Genomic DNA, 27,660 nt, shown 5'->3' with positions numbered 1-27,660 from the left:
TCTTGGAGGGCTTTGTTTTTTTTTTATTGTGGAGCAGGAGTGAGTGGTGTTACATGTTTGGTTTTTACACTTGCAGTAAGTTTTAGAAGATATGCTTGTCCTGGAGATCTAAATGCATGTGAAAGTGAAAAACTTGTAGAGAATAAAGGGCTTTTGTAAAATTTTGAGATTCATGGTCAGCTTCTGGGCTAGAAGCATTTATTTTTCTGTATTTAGTCTAAATGAAGCAAAGGAGCCCATTTGAACTCAATTGAATAAAAAACCTGCTCTTGACATATGGCTTTTATGCAGAAAATGTCAATTTTGTAACAGAGCTGTACACTGACTGCTTCCTACATGCAAACTGTGCCCATGTTGAGGATAGAAGTGTTAAATTCAGCACATGCTTCTTGTCTGGAGATGGGGGAGCAGCTCAGAGCACCCTGAGAGAGCCATGTGTTGAAGCTGGCAGTCAGACCCCCACTCACAGACAGGGCTGATGTGAATGCCTCTCTGAACAGCTTGGGAGCAGATCTTTGGGGGCTTTTCCCCACTTCAAAGGCTCCTCCCACCACGTGAGTCAGGCCTTTTCTATCATTTATCTAGCTCTGCTCCTAACTTATTTTATTCATACCCAAAGCTCCAAAGAGCCTTTTATGATTTGTTTCACAATGCCTTTCCTACATGCTTCGGAGAACAAGCTGAGAATCCAATTTATGACAAGGTTTGCTCTCACAGAAGGGCCCCAAGGACCATTGGTTGAACTCTGGGCACTGCAGAGGATGGGAAATATCTGATGTTCTCTAACTTATATTCAGTTTCAACCACACAATCTGTGTTATAGCAAATAGAACCTGATCTGTATATGGTAGTCAAATAACCCTTGGGATGATCTAAATTTTCCTAATTCATTATGGTGTGTTTTTATGAGCATGTGAGCCTTCAGCAGCTTTTCTTTGGTTGCCTCGATTATTTTTTTTAAACTTAGTTTGGTTCAGCTGATGGAAGAGATCACTTTATTTCCTATCCTGGAGATCATGGCTGCATTCCCATGCTATGGATCACCTGCAAGCTCCAAGTGCTTTGTGAAAATGCTTCCCCTATAGGGCTCCTTGCTTTGAGAAAGGCCTTGTCCAGAAATTGTGAAAGGGCTTTGAGAAAGAGCTTGTCCAAAAATATCTGTTTTGAAAGATACATTCAAAATGTATCCTAGCTTCCTCCTAGGAGCCACAATGCAGGGAATGAGATTTTTGGCCTACACTTCAGCAGGTACCAGTGCTGCAGCACTGATTTAGCAAGGCAATGCTTTTTTGTCTTCCTCTCTGGGGCTAACCAGGCTGTGCCATCTGTTCTGCCTGCTGGACAGGACCCAGGGAAGTGGCAAGCAGAGAAATGGGGACAGAGCTGAGCAACTTGGAAAGTGAGAGGTGAGGGTGGATGAAAAGGAGATTCCAAGCTGGGCAGAGGAAAGCAGGACCAGAAAATGATGAGCAGAAAGGGAAATATGCAGGGGAAAAAAACAAAAACCAGTCATGTCCTACATGTCTTTGTGTAGTCTGTGCCTGGCTTGGTGTGACTTTCATTGCAGTGTCAGTGGTAGCCCTGCTAATGGGAGAACTGAGTTTAGGAACTCAGCAAGTGAAGGAAGGCAAGAAGACTCCCAGGTGAAGAGATGCAGCCCTTACCAGAGATTGGTCTTGGCTTGTCTGACCTTAAAAACATGCAGATCCTAGGAAAAACTCTGTTTTAAAGGGCTGTGACTGACCTGAAGCTGTGAAAAGAAAGGTGGTGCCTGGCTGCAGCCAATGGAAAGCACCAGGAAACCTTCCTAGGCAGAAAATTTTCTGCACTGAAGTTTCAGCATTTGGGCCTGAACTAGTCAGTGATTTCTTTGCTGTTTTCCTGGATTTTTGGCTTGACTCATTTATGAGTGGCCCTTCTCCAAGAAAAATGTTATGCTGTTTCTATGGGATACACAACAAGTCCAAGTTTTTCCAGGATCTGATAATCCTACTTTCCTTGTATGCACTATGGGATCTGGTGACTATCTGCTAGCTGCTGGTGCTGTGTTCTGGCCCTTGCACATAAACACCATGTGCTGCCTAGAAAATATGGACAACCTTTGGGGTTTAGCAGCAATGAGCTCCCTGAAGACACAAAGCCTGTCCCAATGAGACACTTAGAGTGTAATTCTATAGTCCTGAGCTCTAGCTACCAAAAACTTTGCCTCGTTATCTTGACTCTGCAAATCTTATTGCAGAACCTGTAGGAGAAATTGTGTAAGGCACTGAAGCCCCTTCAGACAGGGAATGTGATCATGGTGGCTTATAAAGCAGGATGTGAAACTTCAAACAGACAGTTCCAAAAGCCATTTGCTACCACACAGGCAATATTGTAAGCTTGTGGCTTATTTCTGAATCCCTGATGTGGGAAATTAAAGACAGTTTGAGCTCTTGGAGATGTGTTTTTGAGCAAGGACAAGCACCTGAAAAGGAATTCAACCAAATTATAAAATACTAGGCTTGAAATCAGGACAGCTATGCAGAGTATTCTAGGATAGTCATTATGCTTCAAATTAACACTCACTTTCCTAATTTCAGAGCAGCTTCCTTGTCCTCTGGGAATGTTCTTGGCAGGGTGTGCTCACCTCAGAGCTGCCTGTCATTGCAATCTGCTGAAGATGAATTAGGTTCCATGTACTTCTAAGGCTCTGCTTGCTCATCTTTGCCCACAGCAGACCAAATTGTGCACATCTTCTCTGGCTCACCTATGGCTGCAAAGCCCCTTTGTATGCAGGCAGAAATACTGCAGGAAGGCCCTTTGGCATGGGCAGCACATTTAAATTTCTCATCTGGCTTAAGCTGTCTTGACCAAACTGTGTGGAGCAGGCTGTCTGTATTTGTTAATAGTAATTTTCACACCTAGAGGAGGAGTAGGATGCTTTTTATTTCTTTTTTTTTTTTTTTTATTGATTTCTGACTAGATGTTTGTCTATAGTCTTGGTTCTTGAGGGGAAGCATCCTTAATTCTTACTGCATCCTTAATTCTTTCTGCACCTGCTTGCAGGCAGGTTTAGTGTCTCAGCCCTCCAGGTTTCCACAGGAAAAGGGCATCAGGTACACATTTAAGGTCTAATAAGTTCCACTGGGATGTTGCATGAAGATGTTCTCTGGGATGGAAGTTTCTACAGGGGAGAGCTATTTCAGATGAGTGCTTCAGTGCCAATGGGAAAAACATAGGGAGAGGGTTTAAAATGGACTGAGAGGAAAAACATTTTCTTTGAACCAACTCGCTGAGTCTCCTGCATTCCATTGAGAAACATTTTATAACCTTCAGTCTTTTAAAAGCAAGAGCATGAGCCTGCCCCTCAGCACATAGAGAGCAGAATTTTCTTCTACTTCTGTTGGAAGCCAATGTGTCTCTTGCTTTTCAGAAGGGCCCTGGTGTGTTCCTGGGTCAGGTACCAAAGGTTTGGGGACTTGGGGGTGGTGTTTAAATGCCTCACCAGCAAGATGGGAGGAAATGCAGGAGCACAGGGATGTGTTCTGTAGGACAGAGTGGGGGCACCTAAGTTGTGGATTCTGGTTGATCCAAGCAGGAGCACCCAGAGTTGAAGGCTCCTTGAATCCTCATGTCCTTGAGAGCCCACACAGGGAACGTGTTCTGCTGGATGCCCAGTGAATGGACAAGACACTGGACCTTGAAATACTGCTGGAGATGTTAGGACAAAATGGGGAAGGTACAGGTGAAAATACAAACTCCTTAGCTTAAAATATTCTGATTGGTGGCTTTTCTCCCCTGGGGAATGGGCATTTCACACATTCACACCCCCAAATGTTTTTCTCAGACATGATTTTATGGTCTTTTTCTTTTACAAGAAATTTATTTTTACATTATTTTATCTCAATCTATTTTAATGTGGAGGCCAAGGAGGTAGCCACAAAAGAAATCTGATCCACTCCCAAAAATTTTTACACAATTACAACAAAAACTGACACGTGTGGAGCTTCCCACTGATGTGATATTCAATTTTTTAAAGGGCTAAAAGGATTTATTATCCCCAGGCTTTTTTGAAGTAAACTTCTAGTCTAGTAATTACACTAGGGTTGTACAAGACCTAAGGTTGTACAAGAAATCTCTGACAGATACAAAATTTGATTTCAAGCTGTTGGTTTTCAAAGACATCTACATCATTTACTTTGTCCTAGCTGCTGGTTGGGTAGTCTTTCCCAAATAAAGAAGTTTGTCTCCCATGAGGGCTGCCTTGAATCTTCCACAGTGTTTCTTGCAGATAGAAAAGTGGGAGAACAAAAACGTTCTGCTGGGCTGTTAAAGATTTTATTTGAAACCTGATGATCAGCAAACCTGCCCCCAAAATCATAACATTAGTACAAGCAAATGGCTTTCTGCTACATCTGCAGAAGCATGGAAAGTCTGAAAGTGGTTTCTAAGAAACATGACAAAGAAAAATCCTCACAGAAAGGACATTCAGGGAAAGCTCTTTCAATTTAAGGAGAAACACTTCCCCTGAGTCATAACTACATTTAACTCCCATATGTCAGATATTGGAAATTCACAGTGAGCCCTGTGGCAGGGAAGAATGATGCATCTGATTCCATGTTGCCTGAAGGCTAATTTATTACTTTGTTATGCTATATTATACTAAAGAATACAGGAAGGATACTTACAGAAGGCTAAAAAGATAACAATGAAAACTTGTGACTCTCCAGAGCCTCGACCCTGATTGGCCAAAGACTGAAAACAACTCACAGCAGAATCCAATGAAACAATCACCTGTGGGTAAACAACCTCCAAACACATTCCACATGAGCACAACACAGGAGAAACAAATGAGATAAGAATTGTTTTCCTTTTCTCTGAGGCCTCTCGCTGCCTTTCAGCTTCCCAGGAGAAAAACCCTGGGTGAAGCAATCATGTTCAGTGAATGTGAATGCCACAGTCAGGGAAGGAGGAGGTTGTGGCATAAAGGAAATGGGAGATTCCTCCAGGAAAACTTTCAGATGAGCAGTTCCTTCTTCAGGCATCTGCTTGTAGGATTATGCCAGACGTAAAACTTTGCCTCCATATGGTGCACTGCAAACAAGGCACTCACTGCCACACAAACATCAGCTGATTTCTGCACATCCTTTGTCTGCCTTCTAGCCAACCCTCTAATCTCTGCTGGGGCTTGCTGGGTCCTGCCATAATTAAAGAGGAAGCAGGAAATTAAAAGGTGCTGTGTTCTTCAGGGACAGGGATAAATTGAGGTAGAGAACGATTGTGGCTTGCCAAGACCACACAGGGAGTGGGAGAACCCTCAGATGATTTCCCAGTTTGCAGCCCTCACTGGGAGATGTGGGACTTGCATTGAAACTAGGATTGCTCTTAAAAAGCATCATGAAACTTGGGAAGTGGATCACTGGATTCTTGGTCTGGATAATCTCCTGGCTACCTGTTCCCCCTTTGGCACACAGGGACAATGGCTAAGATGTCCTTGGAGTAAACCACCCTGGGCTTGGGCACAAGTGGCTGCACACCTTCTTCAGTGACTTCATGTCCCTTCTGACTGACTCAAAATTATCAATTCTGAGTGCTCAGGCTGGTAGAGCTCCTTTGAAGAACACTGTGGTCCTACAGGGGTTTTGATAAGGGTGTTTTAAAGCACAGTGGTGTAGCTGAAGTGTTTATTTACAGTGAGACAAATATTTCTGCTGCTTGGCTGCAGACAGATAAGGTTTTTTTACTTAGGAATCTGGGTGACTGTTAAAAAAAAAAGAGAAATAAAACCCCAAAAAACTCCAAAATTAACAACAACAAAAAAACCCCAAACCGAAAACCTGCAACACTTTGAATAGCTCTAGCTTGAAATATTATTAGACTTCTGAATAAGCATGTGTGTTATCTTCTTTTATGAGGGCTGAACACCCTTGCTTCCAAAGGAAAAGAACACCTTATGGATGGCCCAGCCAGCACAGAACTGTGCCTTCAGATACAGTGCCCTTGCCAAAGACAGCAGAATGAAATATGAGCCAGTAGCTTGAGAATCCCAGTAAAATGAAGTGCAACTGCCCAGATTTTGTTCTGCATTTCACTGGCATGGCTCTGTGTGCTCAACCTGTTGCAGAACTTCCTAGATTTAAGGGACAATTCATCTGTTTAGCCTTAAGAAGAACCACCCCATAGTGCTGTGACTGTGGTGACAGGAGTCCTATATGAGAAAAACAGCCAATTTTATGCCAGTTTTGTTTGGTTTGAATACCTGTGCTGAGACTTCAAGTGCTGGTTTTCTTTGATGGAGACCTTTGAAATAGGTTAACTCAAGGAGCTTTTTGGTTTGTGGAGCTGAGTGCATATAAAATCATCCAGATGGCTGACAGCTAGATGCAGCCTTCTTTAGTCACAAAAGTATTGTCATTTCTCATGACTTAACTGCAATGCTTTTTTGACATTTGCTGCCTTTTCTGCATGCCTGACTGATGGCAGCAGACACTGAGAATCTCAGCTTTGCTTGAAAGCCCGTGGAGATGTGTGTTCAGCCACAGTGATCATGCAGGTGTGTTCTGAAACCTAACACACAAATAGAAGAATCTCAGTAGCTGAAAGAGAAGTGCAGGAATTCCTTTCCACCTTCCTCTTCTTTTACTCTGTTCCCAGGAGATTTTCTGTCATCCACACTTTGCACCTGTACAGCTGCCCCAGGACAATGACTTTAAACTTTTCTCTGAGCTTAAGAAAATCTTCTCCTTGAGTCCCAGCTTAAGATGGTAAATAACTCCAAATTGATCAAAGATTTTTCAAGTTTATATAATAAATACCAGCAGAATTAAGAATAGATCCTGAAAAACTAAGACCAAAGTCTCTTGCTGTCAACAACAGCTCACTGTGGTTCATTTTGAGAAACAATTACTGGAGAACATTTTAATGTTACTTCTGACCTTTACACCAGCCTGACTTCAAGGTTAAATATTGAAATGAATGCCTTTTTTTCTGGCTGCTAATTAACTGTTGGTGTAGACACACGTGGACTTCAGAACTGTCATTCATTTGCTCTGTGCACATAAACATGATCCTTGCACTTGTATTCATATTGAAACTCTTCTCTGTAGCAGTTAAAATTCTCTGGGAGTAGCTTTAGGAGAATTGATATGAATCAGACTATGACTCCCTAAGAGATTCCAAAATTCAGGGAGGTGCTCTCTGCCTATATCACAGGATGAAAATTACTGAATACTCTGCATCAAACTAGTAAAGCAGTTAACTTTTTTCCTTTCTGAACAGATTTTAAGCCCACTGCTCAAAGAGGCTTAAGCTCTTCTCAAAATCCCCTCTATCTTTTTCAGACACAAAAATGTGGAAATATGTTGAGGGAAAGCTTCCATCAAGAAAGAGAAAAATAATGTGACATTCTAAATCTGTAGACATCTCCTGTATATTTGCTAAAGATCAGACTTTTATCACTTGCTAGAGGTGTAAAATTAATATGCCTCAGATTAATAAAAGTACTAATTTCATGCTCCTGCAAGGCACAGGGGAAATGATGAATCAATGCAGCTTTTGCTGTGAGCAAAGCAAAGGTTTCAGCAGGAAAAGTCCAACACAAAGACATCCAGTGTGGAAGGATGTGTCCCCAGGAATGGCAGAGAGCTGCAAGCTCCCCTTCCCACTGTTCTTCAGCAAAGGAATAACTTGAAGGGACCAGGGAATAAAGGGATGCTAAGGGGAGGCAGTGGCAATCCATCATAAACCTCCTTTGTACCAGCACACAGAGACCAGGAAGGACCAGGGAATTTCAGGCCCTAAACTCCTGTGCACAGGGACAAATGCTGAAGGGGTGTTTTGTTTCACCAGGCAACAGTCAGAATGATTAACTTAACACTTGCACAGGCTGCTGATGCTGCCCTATAAATAGGCTTTAAAAGTTTTGAGTTCCACAGACTTAGGGCTTAAGCAAACAAGGTGCAGTTTAATGGGAATATCAGGACACGTAGGATCAAGAACTACTTACCAACCCAGACCTTTTTTCTTTTTTTTTTTTTTCCTGCTTTTCTCTTAGTAATGCACAAACCAAAGCCCAAATGTGGACATGCTCCCAGGGTTCTAGGATTCTGCAGAATTGAAATTGGCCTTAATCTCACTGGGATAAGAAATTTTTCATCATGGCAATTCTGGACAAAGTGAAAAATTTGCCATTCAAGCAGTTTGCTTCAGTATTGCAGCACTGAAGCAGAAAGTGGAGGGAACTGGAGGGAAGGGCAGAGGAAGTTACTTTATAAAGAAAAATTGCATCAAACTAGCTTTCTGGGAGAAAATGAAACTGAAGTTGCCCTTAAATGAATTATTTCCCCCACGGCTTGTTTCAGCAGCAGACAAACTGCAGAACACTCATTTATTCACTTGTTGCTTTGTGTGGAAAGGAGACAATTATCAAGTTGTGTATAGACTCTGACTTTTAAAAACTCGTGTCAGCTTTGTGTCATTACTGCATGCACATAACACTCATCTATGCTGTATCCCCACAGAGTAAATGCATTTTTAAATCTAAATTTCCTGGTGAAAACTGCATTAATGCTGGTAAATGGGGCCTGTGTTGGTGGTAAATGTGTTGAGCTTTACAGGGAGATACTTTCCACCCCTAATCTAAGTGAGGCACCAGCAAATCCATCAGAGGAGATTTATTTAAAAGACTCATCCCAGTGCTGGCCTGGAGCAGTCAAACAGGCTCTAAAGTTCCAGCAAAGCTGAACAGCAGTGTCCTGCTGGGCTGAAATGTAAATGTCAGTGCAGGGAGTGCCCTGTGCTCATCACTTGGGGCAGCCCAAACTGGATTTTAGTCTGCCCCAAACAGATTTTTAGATTTTTGTTTATAAACAAAGGCCTCCCCATTGCTCTGCAAGTGCTGAACCTTGGGAAGGCTTTGGGATCACTGATTGTTTTGAGAGCCTTAAAGGCATTTAGCCAAGACAAACATCTAGGAGTAAGGTGAGCACCCCAAATTAATGTGATGCACTGACAATGCCTTCTGGGGCTACTGCTGTGTGGTATATATATATTTTATATATATAGTATGTACTCAGGGTTATATTATATATATATAAAATATGTATATAATACATTATATATAATCTACTCATTGCTTCCCAAGCTGCTCGCTGTCCTGACTTGAACATGGCATTCCAGCCTGGCATTAAAAAGCCAAAAAAACCATGAAAATAAAAATGCAGCAAGCAACTAACCTTCAATTGAAATGGATGAAAAAATAACTCTTCTGGAATGGCCTCTGTTAGGACAGTAGATAAAATAGAAAAAAAAAAGATGCCCTGATGGTGCCTTACTTCTAGTTGCACTGGGTGGAGAAAAGGTGCAGAGTGTAAAAAGCTCCATCAAAGCCCAAGCACAGAGGAGAGAGTTTCACAGTGATGTGCAGAGATGAGGTAAAGCAACCAAGACTTTGTCACTGATCTCTGATGCTGGGAGCTGCATTTTTTTTAGCTTCCAGAGCTGCTTGCCAAGACAAATCTGTTTCAGATAAGCTAATGGAAAGGCAAACTTAATCCTAAATTGCTATTTGCTCTTCATTTCTTGGGGCTTTTGTCTTCCATGTACTTCATTACTTCTTCAGAGAGTCTGGGCTCAATTTTTTTTCCCTACACAGCTTCTTGAAAAGAAAGTGTCCTATTTCTAGGGCTGGAATGTCTTCATGAGGAGAATTTAACTTTTACCTCCAGCATGTGACAGACAGCTTGGAACTTCCAGAGGCATTGGTTTGCTATCAAACACAGGTACACTTTCAGAGGAAAAGAGAAAGAATACCCTTGCTGACATCCTGACCCCACTCTTGTAATATTTTGTGTTCTTGCTTTGGGGACTGACAACACTGGAACACCTGGGCAAAGCTGCTACAAGAATATTTTTTAACACAGACACACAGCTATTTTTTATTTTCCTAACCTTGTTCTCAGAAATGTCTGTATTGCTTCTGCAGACCCCTTCCAGTAGAAAAAAAAGCAGCCTGGAGCAGACACCCATCATGGAAATGTCAAGTCTGAATAGTTAAACCTAAGCAATGTCCTGAAACTCAGGAGGGTGCTGGTGCTACCCTAACACTATTTAGGGCTATTTTTAGAAGTTTTGCTTTCAGTGAAGCCTCAAGTGAAAACTGAGGCTTATCCTGACAGATGACACTCATCCCTGCCAGAGAAAGAAGTGCAGGAATCCACTGACTTCACTAAGGTCAGCATTTAGAGGCAGCACAGCTAAAGAGATCCTTTTATTGGACTTAGGATCCTGACATGTCCTGTGCTGGTCATCACCATTGTCTCCTCATTATTTTAATTACCAAAGCTCTTAGCAAGCCACCCCTTTTTTTGTTTTCTTTGCTCCTCTGAGCACTCCAAGCCAGGCTCATGTAGAAGTACCACAGAAAATCTCCTGACTTTGGGCATTTCCTTGCTGTCCTGTGCTAAGAAGCTTTGTACTAAGGGCTTGTATCTAGGAGATGAAGACACAAGGTTGTGGTAAGCCTGTATTTATGAGAGTGAAAAATAGAGCCTGCTGATAGGGGCAGTTTGAATCATTCAGACAGCAGGGAGAGTCCTTGGTCCAAGGAGTCAGCATCTGGATTGAGCTGGAATGGTCTGGGTTGGATCACCTTGGCCAGTTTGTGGTTTTATTCAGGGTGAATTCCTCACTTTGTGAAATCCCTGCTGCTGCAAGGGTGTGTTAGTGCTGTGCTACATAAACTCTGCAAGGCAGGGGTGGGAAAAAAGTGTGGACTATAACTTGTTCAGATGATGTGTTTTTGGAGAATTTGTAGGAATTTCTCCAAATTTTGAATGAAAAACGATGCAGCCCCTATGACTGAGGGTACAGCCCACCACACTTTTCCTGGCTCTGTGGTTTTGCCCTTACAGAGCTTGCTTTCAAACTGTGTTTTGTCTTTCAGTTCATTATGTTGCTTTCTGGCAGTCTGCTAGCATTGGTTTGGGGTCACCCCAGACCCCCTCTTTCCCCTGGGGGGAGGCAGAGTGAGCATGGTCCATGGCATGATCCTGCTCCTGATGGCTTTCCCAAGCCCACAGAAATAAGCACAGGCTTTTTCTTTTTCATTTATTTTCATATATCAACCTCCTCCTATCTGTGAGGGCCACAGCACAAGGTTATTTAGTCTAGCACTTTGTGGAGCCTTGAATTAATCTTTAATTTTCCATAACTAATGTTCTGTATTAGCTTTGCAAATAATCCCTTGAAATTTCCATCTAGTTGTGAAGACTTGTAACTAAAGCTCACCCTCTGTGACTTTGCTTTTTCATCTTCCAACAGTGTTAGCTTAAGGTTTGTCCTTCTAAATGTGACTGCTTCTACATTTCCTCTTTGATAGGTGCAGATCTTCTCTGTGCAAACTCTTTATTTGCCAGTGTGTTTTCAAATCTTACACCTTGTTCAGAGGTAAAAATATTCCTGTTAGCATGGAAAGCTCTGCATTTTTGTTCTGATCTCCATGAGAAAAAATCTGCATCTGTATTCTGCTCTTCTGTGTGCTCCTGTTAATCTCTGTTCTTGCAAATAAGCCACTGCTGCACAAATTGTGCTGTTCATTTTAATGAGTTCAAAAGCATAAAATTTGGATGTTCTCATTAACATCCCTGCAGTGCAGTCCAAACATTGACTCGGTGAATGCTTTCAGCCTAGTGCCATAAAGTTATATGTTAAATAAAAGCAATGCAGAAAGTTATAGAATTTTTCCTTAGATATTTAATATTAAATCTTTAAAAATATTTCATAACAGTGTTATGAGGATCTGCCTCATCAAATGAAGAGAGAGTTCCATGTGGTTAGTGTGTAGGAATAAGCAGATATATAGAATACAAACACTGCTAAAAAAGGGGAAGTGGCCCAGAGGAGAGGATCATGACTACAGCAGGGTTTTAGCTCAAGAGGAATTAAAAATCCACTAAGCACCAGGGAAAGATTGTTCATTTAATATAGTCATGGTCCACAAGATCATATTTAAGTCAGGAAGGGTTATTACAGTCCTCTTCTCTGACCCCCTTGCAATGAAGGACACAAAATACTTGCACTGGGGAAATTACTTAATGAGGAATAATTAAAAAAACCCTTGGGTGTTCATGAGGCACCTAGAACTGGACAGGTTCTGCACTGCTGAGAGCAGCAGGGCAGAAAGCCCTGCACTGGCTGCAGGGTACCACAGTATGGACAGTCCAGGCTTGTCTAATATTGGAGTGTGGTGCCAAGTGCACCACCTGGGGGACAATATTTAGGTTTCCTTTCAAGTGCATGGGCTGAGGGAGCTGCTGTGATTTGCCTTCTGGAGACACAGGTGGCCTCCTACAGCAAGGTGGTGCACAGCACTTGTTTTAATGGTAGAATTTTTCTTTTTTTTAGCAGCAGTGGCTGTGATGTTGTGCTGAGAGGTACAGGGACAAACAAGGTGGAGCAGTCATTAAGCAGAGACAGTCCCCATTCCCATATGAGCCAGCACCTCCATGCATGCACACACTTTTCTGGGCTCTTTTGTGGGTTTCTCTGGGATACTCCTTGCTCCTCAGAAAGCCTGCAACCCAGCTGGGAGCTAGAGCATGCCACGCTGTGCTCCAAGCTTCAGGAGCACAGGTTTTTCTACAGGTCAATACTCATACTGGAAAAAACCCAAACCAAGCACACCATATTAATTCTGTTGTCCTAATACAAGGGAAAGATCATTAAAAGCATCCTTAAGACTTTTCAGAAATTGTAGAGGTGCAACTGGATTAGCCCTTAGCAAGAGACCCAGGTGCAGAACAATTGTCCTGGTTTGGCACTCTGGGAGTCACCCTGAGCATTCTCTGTTTGTGACTGGCCTGCAAACCTTTTTCCTGAGAACAGTCTGAGATCTGAGAGCATTTTTACAACCAGCAGGTGCAAAGTGTTCTGAATACACCTTTGGAATGTCACAGGGCTGTAGAGTCCTGACTTCTGAAGAGTCACCTGCTGAAGTGAGCAGAGAAGTCCTGGAGCTGCACAGTGACCTCTAACACATGATGTCAGGTTGCTCATGCTTAGAACCAAAGCCCTTTTTCCATCCTCTGCTGTGTTATCCATAACAAAAACATCTGAACCTTCACCAAGAGCAGCAGTGTTGATGGGAATGAGCAGAAATAACAATGCACAACCAAGCTCCAAGGTACTTTGGTCATCAGCATGTTTCCCTAAGCCCTGTTCCAACCCCTGCTGTTGGTCATTGTATTTTCCCTGCCTTTTTGAACATGCCTGCCAGCCACCTAGTGCAGAACTAGAGGTAGGATCTAAGGTGGCATTGTGCTGTTTTAACTCAGCTGGGAAGGACATTCCCTTCTGTTGAGTCCCTTGCTTCTATCTGCAGCCAGTCCCTGTCTGTGCTGTGGCACTGGGAACAGAAAATAATATTTTCAGGGCTCTGATGTGCAAATAAAGTTCTTAAGGCTGGATGATATTAATATTTTCACAGCTTACTGGAAGGGCATCGTTTAGTAAATGTTTAGTAATTGAAGAAATGCTACAAAATGAGCCATGCAGAATTATTTTAGGTGAATAAAATGTCTTTAAGGTACAGGCCTAATTTGAGGTGAGATATATCATACTGAGCATGGAATTAGTAATACTGAATAATACTTAATAATACTGAAAGTTTGTCCAGCTGGGTGTGAAGAGCTGCAGGCAGATCATGAGAGTTTTCATAGCTGTAAAATGTCAGAACTTAAGAAACTGCTCAAAGGTTTTTCTGCATTTTCCATGGTCTGTCTCTTGCCTCATCTTTACCAGGACACCAAACTATCCTGCTCCAGAGCTAATACTGACTGTACCATGAACATCAGTAGCTGCATGTGATTTTATAGATAAATATACATCATAGCTGCTTAGGAAAAAGGCAACTTTAATGAAACTTCCTCATAAAAATAAAATAAAGAAAATCTATATATTTTGGTGCTTTATTCTGAAGAGGGAGACTAGGAAAACAGAAGAGGAAAAGCTCCTTTCTTAAGTGAGAATCCAATATATCTGCCTTATCAAGCAGGAAAGAGTGGAAATAGAGTGTGGCCTTTTCTGTGGAGTCCTCAAAGAGTGCAGAATGATACATAAAACCTGTCCAAAGTATGGAAGTATTTCTTGGAGTACAGACTCCCAAACTCCTCCCAGTCTGCACTGAACACTATGTGAATTTCCAGCACAGTGGTACTGAATTAAATCTCAGGGGCCTCTTTCATACAAGATCCCAAATAGCAATTAATGAAGAAACCAGTCATACTGAGTATGTTTAAAATAGAGGTAGTTTGTTTTCATGAGAGAGGCTTGGTTATTTCACATGCTGGGTCAGAAACTGCAAACAAAATTTGCCAAGAAATTACCAAAGTGATGCTGAGGATACACAGTGGTGGGTGGTGAGAACTAGACTGGTTTAATTGCACTGAATACTAACAAAAGAGTATTTTTGCATGAGATGTTATTATTTGAGATTACCATGGGAGACTGAAGATAAGTATATGAATGTTTGATTGTCCAGGACACAGTTTACTGTAATATCTTGAGACCTATCATGCTCCACGTAGATAAAGGTCAAATTTTCTTTAGTTGGAGATACATTTTTTGAGACTTTTGCCAAGACTTATTGTGGATCATTATTAAATTACTTCATGCTGGAAATCAGCCTGGAGGAGAACCAACTCCAGTGCACATAACCAAAGGAATCCAGTTGGGCTGAGCAGCAGTGCATCACAGATTCTGCCCCTGAGGCTGGCTAACAAGGTGTTTGTTTTGGCACTCATCCTCCCATGTCCAGCACTGGGGAGAGTGTGGGGTTTGGGGGGGATTTTTTGTTTGTGTGTTTTCTCTGCCACCCATGGGTCTAATACTGCATTCTTCTGTGGTGACTCTTCAATAATTTCCAATTTATTCTGCAGTGAAAAAAGAAAGAGCTGACTCTGATCTTCTTACACTTCCCTGCTCTGAATGGCACTTTTGAAGTTCTCACTTGTGAAGCTCCTCTGGGTCAGTTGCTGGGTAGGTCAGGCAGAGATCATGCCTGACAGCTCTAACTGGCTTCCACTGCTCTGGGGAAGGGGATTTTTGTTTCCCAGGGCAGGCACAGAGATGAGCTGCTGACAAAAGCAGCTCTCTGGAGTAAGGTTGTGCAAATCTGTGATAGTCTATATTATAGTCAGACTGAGACTTGGATGGAAAATGCAGCCACATGAAGGGGGGAAAGGAAGTAGAGACAAGCTCCTTTTGTGCTTGTGGTCCTGTGGGTCAAGATGAAATTAAGCCCTATTGGAAAAGCAGTGAAAGACAGGATTGCTAAATATGTTTTTAATGAAAATAAGTGCTGCTTCTGTGCTTTCTTTTGCTGTCAATAAGAAGTGTCAGTGGAAGAGCCATAAAGGGCCAGAAGGATCCCAGAGGGCTGGCAGGGGTTGGCTCTCAGATGCTGCCAGCCTGGGAGCCTCCCTCAGGCTGCATCTCAGCAGCCCTGGCCCTGAGGAGAAGTCATGGAAAGGAGCTCTGGCAATGCCCAAGTCACAATTCCCTGGGTGACTTGGGGCTCTCAGGCTCCCCTCTCCTTCACCTCAGTTCCCACTGTGGCCCCTTGAGGCCAGTCCCAGTGGCCTGCCTTGCAGGGAGGAGGATGTGCTGGTGGCCATGGTTCCCACAGCCCTTGGGAAAGCCACAGCACTGCTCAAGCACTGAGGAAATTCCCTCCCTGGGAGAATACATCCTGCCCACTTGCATCCTTCCACCCTGAAAACTTCTCAAGCCACTCATCCAAGCAGCTCCCCTGTGGTAACACAGCACTGCCCCAGGACTCTGCTCTGGCTTTTCTGCAGCTCCTCTGCTGCTGACCCCAGAGGCAGCAGAACAACCTGGGAATGTCAGCAGCTCTGTGTGCTTTCAAACCCAGGCTGGATGTTTTCAACATATTCCCTCATTTTCCTGCAAGCAGACTACTGTCTAACATTTCTGGAAAGGCAGCTGGAGGCCCCAGCCAATTTCTATGACATTTTAAAGCTGCACATATGTTTAATATATCTACTACTTCCTTCCCCAGGGCTTCATGCTCCTCTTGCCATTCATCTTTCCATGCTGGATGCAGAGAATATGAGTTATCTACAGCATCACTGCCATAACATATGGCACTCCCCAACACCTACATGGCAAATCCATCAGGAGCTGCAACAGCTGCAGGCTGACTCCAGCAGTGTGAATGCTCTACCTGGTGGGAAACAGCCAGAAAAAAGAACTTTTCCCATTCAGGATTGTGAAAAGGCTATAGAAACAGAGGCACCTCCCTCAGCTGTTTGCCTGTCTCCAGGAAAAGGTAGGAGTCAATGAAAACAGGAGGGGCTGGTTTGATCTGAGGTGAAGGGGAGGAGATGAGGGCTCCAACAGCAAGCCAGGTGGGAGTTCCAGAAGTCTGGGGGAGCTCCAGCAGCACCCCTCAAACTGCCTGTGCAGAGGGAAGGGAAGCTGAGGGGTGTCCCTGCCCAAAGCTGGGGTTGCCTCTGCAGCAGGGGGTGTACAAAAGGCTGCCAGAAATACTGAGCAAACACAGACTTGGAAAGAAAGCAGCAAGTGGATGAGGATGCCACAGTTCCCTTGGCACCTTAGAGCAATTCTTTGTCTCTCCTGCTCACCAGAGCCCTGCCAGGAGTGTGGTGAGAGGGTACAAACACCTCCAGTCACCAGCAGATAATCACAGCCCTGTAACCAGGGCTCAGCTAGAGCCTAAAGCATTTCATTGATCCTCCTGCTTTAGGGCAGTGTTAGTTTTTCATACACCTAACATATTTATTTTTGGGTGCTGTAAATGTGAAAGGCTCAAGGGTGGCACAAAAGTAAATGCAAAAAAAAAAGAGTTATTTTGAGAAATACAGACATAACTTGTTTCTCCTGCTCTGCCACAAAGCCAAAATAGGTAAATTTACCCAGTTCTATGACCAAGACTAGCTATGTACAGATATAGACTGCTTTCCTTTTCAACCTGTGCAAAGCTGGCTTCAGGCAATGACTGCCTGGAGCAGCCAAAATCCTCCAAATCCACACCAAGGAGTGGTTTCCAGGACCAGTTCCAGTGGGAACCACTTCAGAGTGACTGTTCTTTGCTGCATCACACCACTGCTGCCAGGATTAGCTCACCTGGGTCTCATGCCCTGAGCATTTGATGATGCACAGTGCACTGACAGTGTGGGCAAGGATAGAGCTGGGGATGAGAAACAGAGATGGGAGGAAGCCCAGAGTGAGGAGGATGAGACAGGAACTGTACACACCAAGTCTTTCTGTAAAGAACAAAGCCATTTCACCATAGGCAGTCTTTAGGGAATATGCACAGTTCTAGGGAATTGGAAGGGGGAGGGTGACAGCTGAGAAGAAGCAAGGCAAGAAAAGTACATGCAAGGCAAAAGGACTTCAGATATCAGGGAGGCAGCAATAAGTTTGTGGAAGATGAAAAATCTTGCTGTTTCTGAAAGGACCTGCGTTCTGTGCCCTGCTGGGGAGCAGCAGACTGACCCAAACAGTGCAAACCTTTACCAAAAGCAGACAAACCATTCCTGCAACTCCAGCAGGAAGCTTTGCAGTTGCCTTTGGCAAAACTGCAGGAGACAAGGGGGCAGGGCAGCTATCTTATCAAGGCAAGAGCTGCAGGGGGTGGCCAGGCACAGGACTAGGGAAAAATTTGTGCTGCAGGCATAAATCTTGAATCCTAGCATTCCTTCCTCAGTAATCAAACAGCAGGCTATATTTAGCCCAACCTAAACAAGAAAAAAAGAAGAACAGCAGGACTAGCCTTAGCCCCAACAGCTGCCACCAGCTGCTCAGAGGGGATACAGGTAAAGCTGGTGTCAGATGTGGTTAAATGAGATGGAACAGGGGAGGCAGCTGTGCTCGAATGAACAACGTTGGCATTTGGTTAGAGAAACTCTGCATTTTATGATTCCATGGTGAGCCAGAAGGAGGATCAAATGTTGGGCAGAACATGAATGGCTTCCACTACAGCAAGGGCAAGGCTATAGTGAACCATGGATAGGCAAACAAGCAGAGGAAAGGGAGGAGGTAACAGACACAAGCAGAGCAAATGTTTGCATGTCTAGCCCATGTTCCTGGTGTTCTTCTCTTTAGTTCTAGCATGACAAGATCAACAAATGCAGTTTTGAGAAAGAATCTCCTTAGCCAACAGCCTATTTGTGTGCTGAAGCCACAATGCAACTTATTTCACCAATGCATGAACCTGGGGCTCTCCCTATGAATGGGCATCAGCATCACCCACTGAACAGGAGCTTGGGATTATTTCAGTGCAGCTGTTTGCTTGCAATAGTCCTTGCTCCAAGGGGACACATTTGTATTCTTGTTGGGGAAGAAATAATCTTAAAGTTAGTGACCTAATCACTGCTATGACTTACACACGTACATGCACAGTCCCTTCAGAGAAGCTGGAGCTGGTTGAAAAGTGTAAAACCAGAGAATGTAAAAATTTGGGGTGTTTTATGAGTACTTTACAAGCAAAATAGTACAAAATAGCAATTTTTTAAAATAATTTTGCAAAATAGCAAAATTAATATAGTGGGTGTTAAACATGATCACTGAATAATCACTTAAGCATCTGGTTGTCATTGCCATTCCTAAGAACAAAGGGGGAAAAAGGCAACTGACCTTTTTTTTACTTACACTAGTGTAAGTAAAATTAAAAAAAAAAAATAAAAAAAAATCAAAACAAAACCCACAGCAGAAATCCAGTCTCTTTCCACCCACATTTCTGCATTTCAGAGGCACCTTATTACAGTAATCCACACATCACTTGGTACAGCAAGGACTTTGAAGATCTTGTGGCAGCTTTCCCTGCCTTACCAGCAGAGCTGTGAGCTTGATAACTAATCACTCCTTAATAACTCATGCTTCCTCTGCAAAAGTCCCTGAAATGCAACTGGTGGGGGAAAATATATGAGCAGAGATTTGTGAAGTAGAAAAATCACTTTGGGCTTCTTTCCCAGTAACCCACAGGGTTTTTTGAATGGGGGGGTGAGGTGACAATGAATGCAGTTCCATTTCCCACATGCCCAGACCTTGCAATTGGGAAGTGATCCCTGGTAGGGTGTTTCAGACATGTCCCCAAATGATGAAAACAAAGCACAGATTTGTTGGACTCTCTGGTTTGGCTGCTGCTTGAATTTTTCTGTAGGAACTTTCAAAACCAGGTATCTTTCTCCCAGCATGTTCCCCCATGCTGGCTTAGACATGGGAGAATACCATAAACCAACAGATACAAATATATATCTGCTCAAGACTTTCCCAACTGTGACTCTAAAATGATTGGAGTTGCTGAGATTTTAATTTCTGTGATGGCACAGGCTCTTTGTGAGGTGACACCCACTTTCTGGTCACCCTTTTGCCCAAATGGAAGCATCCAAGCTGTTGCTGGATCAAAAGGTGGGAACAGCCCTCTGCCCCACATACCTGATTGCACAGGCACTGATTTGCTTAGGAGCTGATACATTTACTGGGGGAAATGTTCAGTATCATTTATTGGGGGAAATCTTCAGTATCATTTACTGGGGGAAATCTTCAGTATCATTTATTGGGGAAAATCTTCAGTATCTTCCCCATTTCCAGGTCCCATTCCTCAGCTGCAGCTGCACAGCCCATCCAGACAGATGAGAACTGCATCTGCCAGGGGCTGGGCAAACCAGCCTTGCTAACCCAGAAATTTGGAGTGCTCAGCCTGGCACACACACAGCAAAAAGGCACCTTGGGTAGCACATGCTGCAGCTGGGCATTGTCTCTTTTTTGGCCAAAATAGAAAGGCTCCTAAACAGAGGTATTTTGAGCATTCATAGTTCACTGAGTTATGATTTGGAAGAGCATCAGCCATGCTATATTATCCAGCACATGCCCTGTTTTTCTCCTCCTGCTTCATACATTTTCACTCCTCTTTAGATTTCTGGGCAAATCCTGTGTCTTGTGATGACATGGAAGAACAAGGCCTTTAAGTCTTTATTAATTGCTACCACTGTAGTTTTAAAAGGAGCTATTTAGGAAATCCTCAGTTTTGTTACCATAGGAATGAAGCTGTAGGATTCAGTGAAAGAATAATTTAAACAGCAGTGTTTAAGTGATTCACTTCAACTTTAATTCTCTGCTCCATCCAAGCTCCTCTTGGCCATAAAGAAAAAGACTCTAAAAGCTCTCTCCCCTCCTCAGTGCTGCTTGACTCCAGCCCAAATTAGGAGGTACAGCCTTGTTATCTCTAGCAGGTCTCAGCAATGTCCCTTCCCACCCACAGAGCACTTCCTCCTCTTCCCAAGTGAAGCAGCTGCAAACTGCTCCTTGGCTCAGGCAGAGCTCCTCATCTGGCTTTCTTCAGCTGCTTTAAAACAATGTTTATGCAGCTTCTATACAGTAAGAACAGGGTGAATGGAGGAGTATCTAGTGCACTGTATGAGAGCAGGTTGTACCTGGTGAGTTTGGCCATTACTCAGTGTAACTCTGGTCTGGGGGAACTCCTGTGTGCCTCCTTCTGAGCTGCTTTGTCCTTCTTTTACTATCTGAAAGGTTTAGGTCTGCATTAAGTAAAAAGGCAAAAGAGGACAGGTGAGTTGATTAGCCATTCTGCTGGTCTTCTCCAGCAGGAAGGAGGAGACAAGGCAAGGAAGGAGAACAGTGAAAAGCTGGCACTCACATTAGCTATTGCCTCCTGTTTGTTTTTTAAACCTTTGAACCGTGGAAACTTGATAAGCAGAAAGAAAGTGGAAAAGAAAGAAATGTTTTGTTTTCCCTGGATTTAACTCTTTTGTTAAATCTCTCTTGAGATATCTCAAAATTTGAGATATCTCTTTTGATAGAGAGGCTATAACTATTCAGTGTATATTTTGAGATATTTCTTTTGATAGAGAGGCTATCACTATTCAGTGAGTAGATTTTGAGATATCTCTTTTGATAGAGAGGCTATCACTGTTCAGATTTGTGAGCAGTGTTATGGTTTCCCACCTCACGTTTTGGAGAGTCTTGGGAGGGACTGCTTTGTACAACAGGGAGTCTTTCACCCTTAAAACAGATGCCTGGCATTAACAGTGAGACTGGGATGTTCCTCAGCTCTCAGGAACAACAACTTCTCACAGGTCCAACAGCTTCTCTAGCGCCTGAAGGACAGCTCTGGCTCTCCACATGTCCTGAAGCCCAGCACTTCTTTCTCCACAGCTGCTGTGACTCACTGACCCAAGCTCTGGTCAGGCAGTGGGAGAGGAGCCTCTCCAGGAGGTTGCAGGGAATGTCTGGAACTCCACAGACCCTGTCAGGTGCTTCAGCCACTTACAGACTAAGAACCTAATGCCTGGCTCTTCCTCAGCAGTGAAGATGAGCCAGGAAAGCAAGCATGACTTTCTGGCAATTACAGTGGCCCTATTTATCACCCAAAGTCTCCTTTTCATTGCATGTGTGCTCCAGCATTCTGCCTTGTGCTCTTGCTTCTGGAGTCTGGCTTATCTTCCAGCTGTCTGGCCAAGTCTGCTCCAGCAAGCTCTGACCACAGGATCCTGTGCCCACAGCACATGACAAACTGGTCACAGGGACAGGGCATGATGGGGTAACACCAGAAAGCACACTACCAACACTATTCTAGCAGGGTACTGCCCACCAGACCCAGCTGTCTGGAGGCTGCTTTGTGCCCAGCTCTCTTCCTAGCAAAGGTGTAACAAACAGCACTTGCACAGCTCCCACTGTTGTTGCTGTTGGCTACAGGCAAATAGGTATTTTCAGACACCACCCCCCTCACACACACACACACACACACACACACACTTATTTCTCTGCAGTTGGCCAAGCTGTTGAAACTGGATCCTTTTATGGGAATGTACAAGAGGGGTTTTCATAAGCAAGCTGGAGATTCTGGAAGGCACAGCTCAGGCTCTGTTCAGGTAGCTGAGAGTGCTCTGTGGCCCTTCTACCCCACTAAATTCACCCTGCTGTGCTGCCCACTTATTTGTGCCTTCACTTCCACACAGATTGGCAAATATGGTCACAGTCAAAAGGGGAGCTCATTCATATTTTATGTAATATTTCCTTGTATCTCAAAGGGGAAAAAAGGAAAGGAAGACTTCGAAGAACTAGGATGTTTTTATTTGCTTTCTGTTTCTTCTGTCTCTCACCCAATTCCAGGATTACAGTAACACTTTTTTATACTATCCTAGTATATATTAAAGTCTACAAAAAGGATACAATAGATGACAAAAGCTTTTGTTGATCCTGTGCTGGTGCAGCATTTTAATGGAGCACTTCAAAGGTAGTTTTGTATTTTTTAAATATAAGCTCTCAAATTATTAAGAATATCAGGGAGGGGGAGGACTCTTTTAGTGTTTCTGTTTTCCTGCAAATATTTCAATGTTCTCTTGCATTATTTTAAATCCAGCCAGAAGACTGGAAAACCACAGAAACCATCAGCTGAATGTAAGATAAACCAAAAGGGGAACCACAGAGGTTGCAAAACTTAGGTAGGACAATGAAATATGAATACAAGAGAGGGGATGGGGCAAGGGCAGCGGGGAAGAAGGAAGAGTTTAAACTTATCCCAGTATATTATCAGCATTCCCTGGGGCATTCTATTCAAAAAGGTGGAATTTAATCTGCATTGCCTTTGAATAAGCAGTATAATCTCTAAGAACTTCTGCCTCACATGTGCCTTTTGTCCTGATAGCTGACAGAACTACTTCACTGATAGACTTCTGCTAAAATACCTTCAGGGTAAATGTGCTTTTATAAACAACCCATTCCCAAGTTACTGAAACTGTAATGCTTTTATAGGACAGAACCTTGGCATGAGTAACATAAAAGTCACTTTGGGGAACTGGAGCTGGTTGATGGCAGCTGAGTCTGGCTTAATGCTCTTACCAGGACATCCTATCTCCTGCCTTCTCTTGTGCAGATTTTTTTTTTCCTAAAAGAAACAGTATCTTACAGTTCCCAAAGTGCCACAGGAGCATGATTAAGCTCAGTCTCCTCATTTCCTCATCCCTGTGGTGCAAGGACTTGTTGGAGTGGTTGAGGAGCTGTCAAGTTAATGCAACACCCCTGAAGTACCCGAGAGAGATTGTAAGCCTCACACTCTGCTCCTCATCTCACCAGAGGAAAGGCTGTCTGCAGAAATGGATTTTTAACATTTATGCCTCCCCCTTGTGTCTCTACCACATGAAATCAACAGACTATGTTTACTTCTCAAAGGATCTCTGCAAATGCAAACTTTACACATAGTGCTGCCTTAGATTGCTGGTAAACATGTAAATCCAGGAGAGCATTCAGAACAAAACTTCTTTGAGTTGCTGAGTCTAAAATCTCCTGTGGAAATCAGCCAGAATTACAACTGTTACAGAAGTCATCTAATATTTAACAGAGGATAGGGAGCATAATATTCCATGCCTTCATTGAGCACAAGCTAAGAGGCAAATTGAATATTACTAATTCTGTTCCACTGGAGAAGAATGTTTCCACTCACTCAATGAGAAGTGGGTTTGATTTAGGAAGTTTGTTTTGGTGTAGTTTATTGTTGGGCTTTTTTCTTAAAAAGTGATAAAAATACTTTTATTTGGTAGAACCTAGAGAAAATAGAATGAAAAGCCAAAGAAGGGAGAATTCCTGGCCTGATCCCAACCTCCCTGACAAGAAGGTCAGAGATGCCCTTTTTTATGAAGAGTTTATCAGCACAGAGGGAGCAAAAAGTTACCTAAAGTCAAGCAGAGGAAAAAATCAAAAGTCAAACGTACCTGACTTGCCCACGCCAGCCCGACCGAAGATCGCCAGCTTCACTTCTGCACTCTTGGCCATGCTGGAAGGAAGGCAGTGGTGGCAAACTCCCTCAATTACCAAAAGTGAAGCAGAAGAACTGTTCCCAGCTCCTGCCTTCAGCTTCACCGTGTCATTGTGACGTCAATGCAGAGCCTGGGGAAGAACAGCACAAGGATGGAACTGCAAGGAGCCAGGCTCTCCCCTTCCCCTGCCCACCCCCTCCTTCTTCTTCTCCTTTTTAAATAATCATGATAATTGATGCTGTGTTCCTGCTTTAAGCATTGCAGTAACACCACTGACACATTTGGCACTCTTTGTGCAGAACCTCCCGTCAGCTTTCCGGCTATTGCTTCGCTTCACACTGGCACTGTAAGACTGCAAAAGGTACTTAACAACCCCAAGCCCCTTGAAGGCTCCTAATTATTCATTTCTTCCTTTCTCTTTCAGCTGAAATTGCATCTATTTACCGTATTTGAATCATATGCAGGGGATAATTTTTTGTAGAATATATTTCATAGCTGTGAGCTCTCACTAGCAGTGCCTGCACATAGCTACTCTTTCCTTGAGCCCTCCAGCTCCCAAAGGGTTTCAATTACTCAGCAGCAGTTGCCTAAAACCTTCTAAGCACTTGTACCTTGCTCAGTGCCCTAAACAAATCCATACCCAGAAAGTTCTCTAACGCTCCTTTTTAAGCTGCCTCAGCTCATACATAAACATTCAGCAAAGCACGGGGTCAGCAGAAGGATGCCAGAGTTACTGGCACTGCACTTTGAGCACGGGAATTATCTCTGCTCACAGTTTTGCTGCATGACCTTGATTTTGCTAACCTGGGCAGTGAAATCTATAACCATACCTGTCATTGTAGACTGCTTAAAGATCTTCAGTGAAAACATGGCAATCGTGATGATGGTGATCCCCAGCCCTGACTAAAACGTCAAATACTCGGTCTCCCCTTAAAGCAGGGTAAACTTTATGTGTGAATGCAGCCAGTGACGGGTTTGCTGCTGAGCTGAAGTACCCACTTTAGCCATGAATTCTAACAGTAGCGTAGGATGCTTTCCTTGTCAGCACTCCTCACTCAAAGCAAAATGCATTTCCAACATGTCATTTGAAAAAAAAAAAGGAAAAAAAAATGCCGAAGACTTTCTTCTATACAAAAACGCTTGTAAAAAGAAAAAGTAAAGACACCTTACATCGAGAACGGTCCCGATTAATCTCTGACGTCTAAATGCTCCTGATTCCTTTCGCTTGAGTGTCAGACCACTCTCAGTGTGCACGGACAGCACGAACTGTTTCAGGACGTGTCTGGATCGGATACTCAGGGACCGGGACAGCGGCTCAGCCTCCCGCGGAAGCTCCCGGCCGCCCGCAGCAGCGCCGCTGCCCCGCTCCGCAGCTCTGCTTCCCATTTCCGTGCAGGCACCTATCGATTCCTCACCGGCTCCGTCCCTCCGGCCGGGCTTTGCTCCCCACCGCTCCGGGCAGGTGCGCGGCTGCGGCCACCGGCCCCGCAATCCGCATCCTCCCTTGTGCCCGCACCCGCGGGGCAGCCAAGCCCCGCTCCGCACCTCATCCTCCCTTGTGCCCGCACTCCGGAGCAGCCAAGCCCCGCTCCGCAGCTCATCCTCCCTTGTGCCCGCACTCCGGAGCAGCCAAGCCCCGCTCCGCACCTCATCCTCCCTTGTGCCCGCACTCCGGAGCAGCCAAGCCCCGCTCCGCACCTCATCCTCCCTTGTGCCCGCAGCCCGGAGCAGCCCCGGCGCTCACCTCTCTGTGCGCAGCTCGGCGGCCCGGCCCGGCCCGGCCCGGCCCAGCGCGGCCCCGGGCGCTCCCGCCGGCAGCGGCGCGGCCGCACAATGCGGAGGGTCCGCCCGCCCCTCCGCCCCTCGGCCCGGCCGCGGCTCCGCAGCGCTCCCCGCGCCCGCGGACCTGCCGCGCCACCTGCGGGCCGCCGGGAGCAGCCAGCGCCGAGCCGGGAGCGATGCGGAGAGGAGCGGGAGGGATGCGGAGAGGGAGGAAAGGACACAGAGGGCGGCCGAGGCGGCTCCGTCCCCTCGCAGTATCGTCCCGGAGCGTAACCCGTGCCCGCCGCGGTGCCCGAGAGGAAGGGACGCAGCCCTGTAATTCGGCGGTGCCGCAGCCTTTAATTATGTGGGGCAGCTGCTGTTCACTGCATGGATTCTGTGGAAACGCTTGCCGGCGGGTCCGGCCAGGACTGCCCCGCAGTTTATTTTAACATCTCGTGTTTTCTCTCCTTCCATCTCTGGCTCCCTCAGTGCTGCCGGCCTGTGCCACCCTGTCTCTCCCGTCCCGAGACAAAGTGTGGCAGCAAAGTGCCAGCAGGGCTGCTGCCCCAGCAGGCTGCTTTCCAGTAGCGCCAACTTTCTACTCAGCTTTTCCTCCCGACTTACACACTTGGCTTATGGCAAAAGAAAGTGGTGTTATTTCAATTTGGGAATGGGCAGAACGAATCGTGGAAAAGCATCAGCCTCTGCAAGATTCGTGTCAGAGCCAGGGATCAAGTTCTGAAATGATAGGACCGACAGCTCTTACTTCCTTGTTTATTAAACTATCCAGTAATATAAAGATGCATTAGTAACAGATGTGAACCAGAGCTGGAAAGCACTTAGAGTTCAGTGGATGTTCCTCCTCTGTTTCTGTTCCAACTTAGATCTGAATGAGATACCAGATGAGTAAAAGAAACAGCTCTCCCCTCACTGTCTTCCTTCATGCAAAATTAAATGAAAGTTGGATTGGAAAAGATCTTCCATGGTCCAAGACTTTCTACAGGAGCAAGATAAGTGTTTAGGGGGCAGGGTGGCAGTCCTGAGGAAAAATGAGACCCTAATTCCCTCTAAGAAGTGCCTGTTGGAGGCACTCAGGAGCAGATCTTAAAATAGTTGCATTGCAGATCATGGAAAGGCAAAAAAAAAATTAGAAGGCAGAAATAAAGCAGTAGTGTGGTTTATGCTTTACTTCTTAAAAGCAAAGGTTTTAAGCCTGTTCTCACTGCTAGGTTTGCATAATTTAGAGGGATTAGTTTTTTCCATCCTCCTAAGAGAGCAACTGATGTGTATTTTGCATCTGGGGAAATGTCTGTTGGTCTCAAGGCCTGACATTTGTTTTGTGTCTATGGAATTCACCCTGCATGGGGCTGTCAAATTAAATACCATAACTGGGTTTTCCAAAACAGCAGATAATTTATTGGGCATTAAAATCCCAGTGGCTGTGCAGTCAGCTTGTGCTGAAGTCTCTTGTTGGTGAAGAATTCAGTAAACACTAATCATGGACACAGGAGAAGGTTTCAGAGGGTTGAGACCCAAGACTGGCCCAGGAGTGCTCCAGTTGCTGTTTGTTTTCTGTGTACTCAGTGTTTCATAATGCTGATGAGGTTTTGGGGGCTTTTTTCCAACCCAAAATGGATTTTGAAAGCCTTAGTCTTTCATCCTGTAGATCAAGGGCCACCTTGCTTTGTCATAAGCAATATTTTTTTGGTTGTTGTGCCTGACATAGTGTATTTTCTCCATGGTTTTGCCATCTGTGCTGATCAAAAAATGTTACCCTGGCATTGGTATTGAGACCAGTGAGTGAAGTCCATCATGTGGCTGAAGGTTTGGGGAGGTTCCTTCTCTGCCTTTCCATTTTATGAAAATTGGAGAGAGGGAAGCAGTGCTGGGGTCTGGTCCCTGGTGGTCTGTGTGCTGCCAGTCTGAATTCAGCCTCATCCAAAAGAAAATCTGGAGAACACTCTTTCCCATCCATCACAGCCAAGTGTCTGAGATTTCTCCCTTCTGCCTCCTGGTGAGTTTCACGTAGTGTTTCACAGCTTAATTAATTTTTAAAAATAGCATTTTGGTATATTTAAAAATATTATTCTTGTTTCACCAG

At 44.3% G+C, this 27,660-nt stretch overlaps 1 protein-coding gene across 1 annotated transcript in view; it reads right to left on the bottom strand.

The window, feature by feature from the left end:
• RERG (RAS like estrogen regulated growth inhibitor) overlaps window positions 1-25,618 on the bottom strand; it is a 100,787-nt gene extending 75,169 nt beyond the window's left edge. Inside the window, exons 1-2 of the mRNA XM_059848048.1 lie at window positions 25,540-25,618; window positions 23,751-23,925 (exon numbers count right to left, since the gene is read on the bottom strand). Coding sequence (XP_059704031.1) covers window positions 23,751-23,811 — 61 coding nt within the window. The 5' untranslated portion in view covers window positions 23,812-23,925; window positions 25,540-25,618. The remainder of the gene's footprint in view (window positions 1-23,750; window positions 23,926-25,539) is intronic.
• Between the last annotated feature and the right edge of the window lie 2,042 nt (window positions 25,619-27,660).

This window comes from Haemorhous mexicanus, chromosome 5, assembly GCF_027477595.1.
Source record: "Haemorhous mexicanus isolate bHaeMex1 chromosome 5, bHaeMex1.pri, whole genome shotgun sequence".
NCBI classification, from domain to species: Eukaryota; Metazoa; Chordata; class Aves; order Passeriformes; family Fringillidae; genus Haemorhous; species Haemorhous mexicanus.
This window is presented reverse-complemented; position numbering and strand designations above follow the sequence as displayed.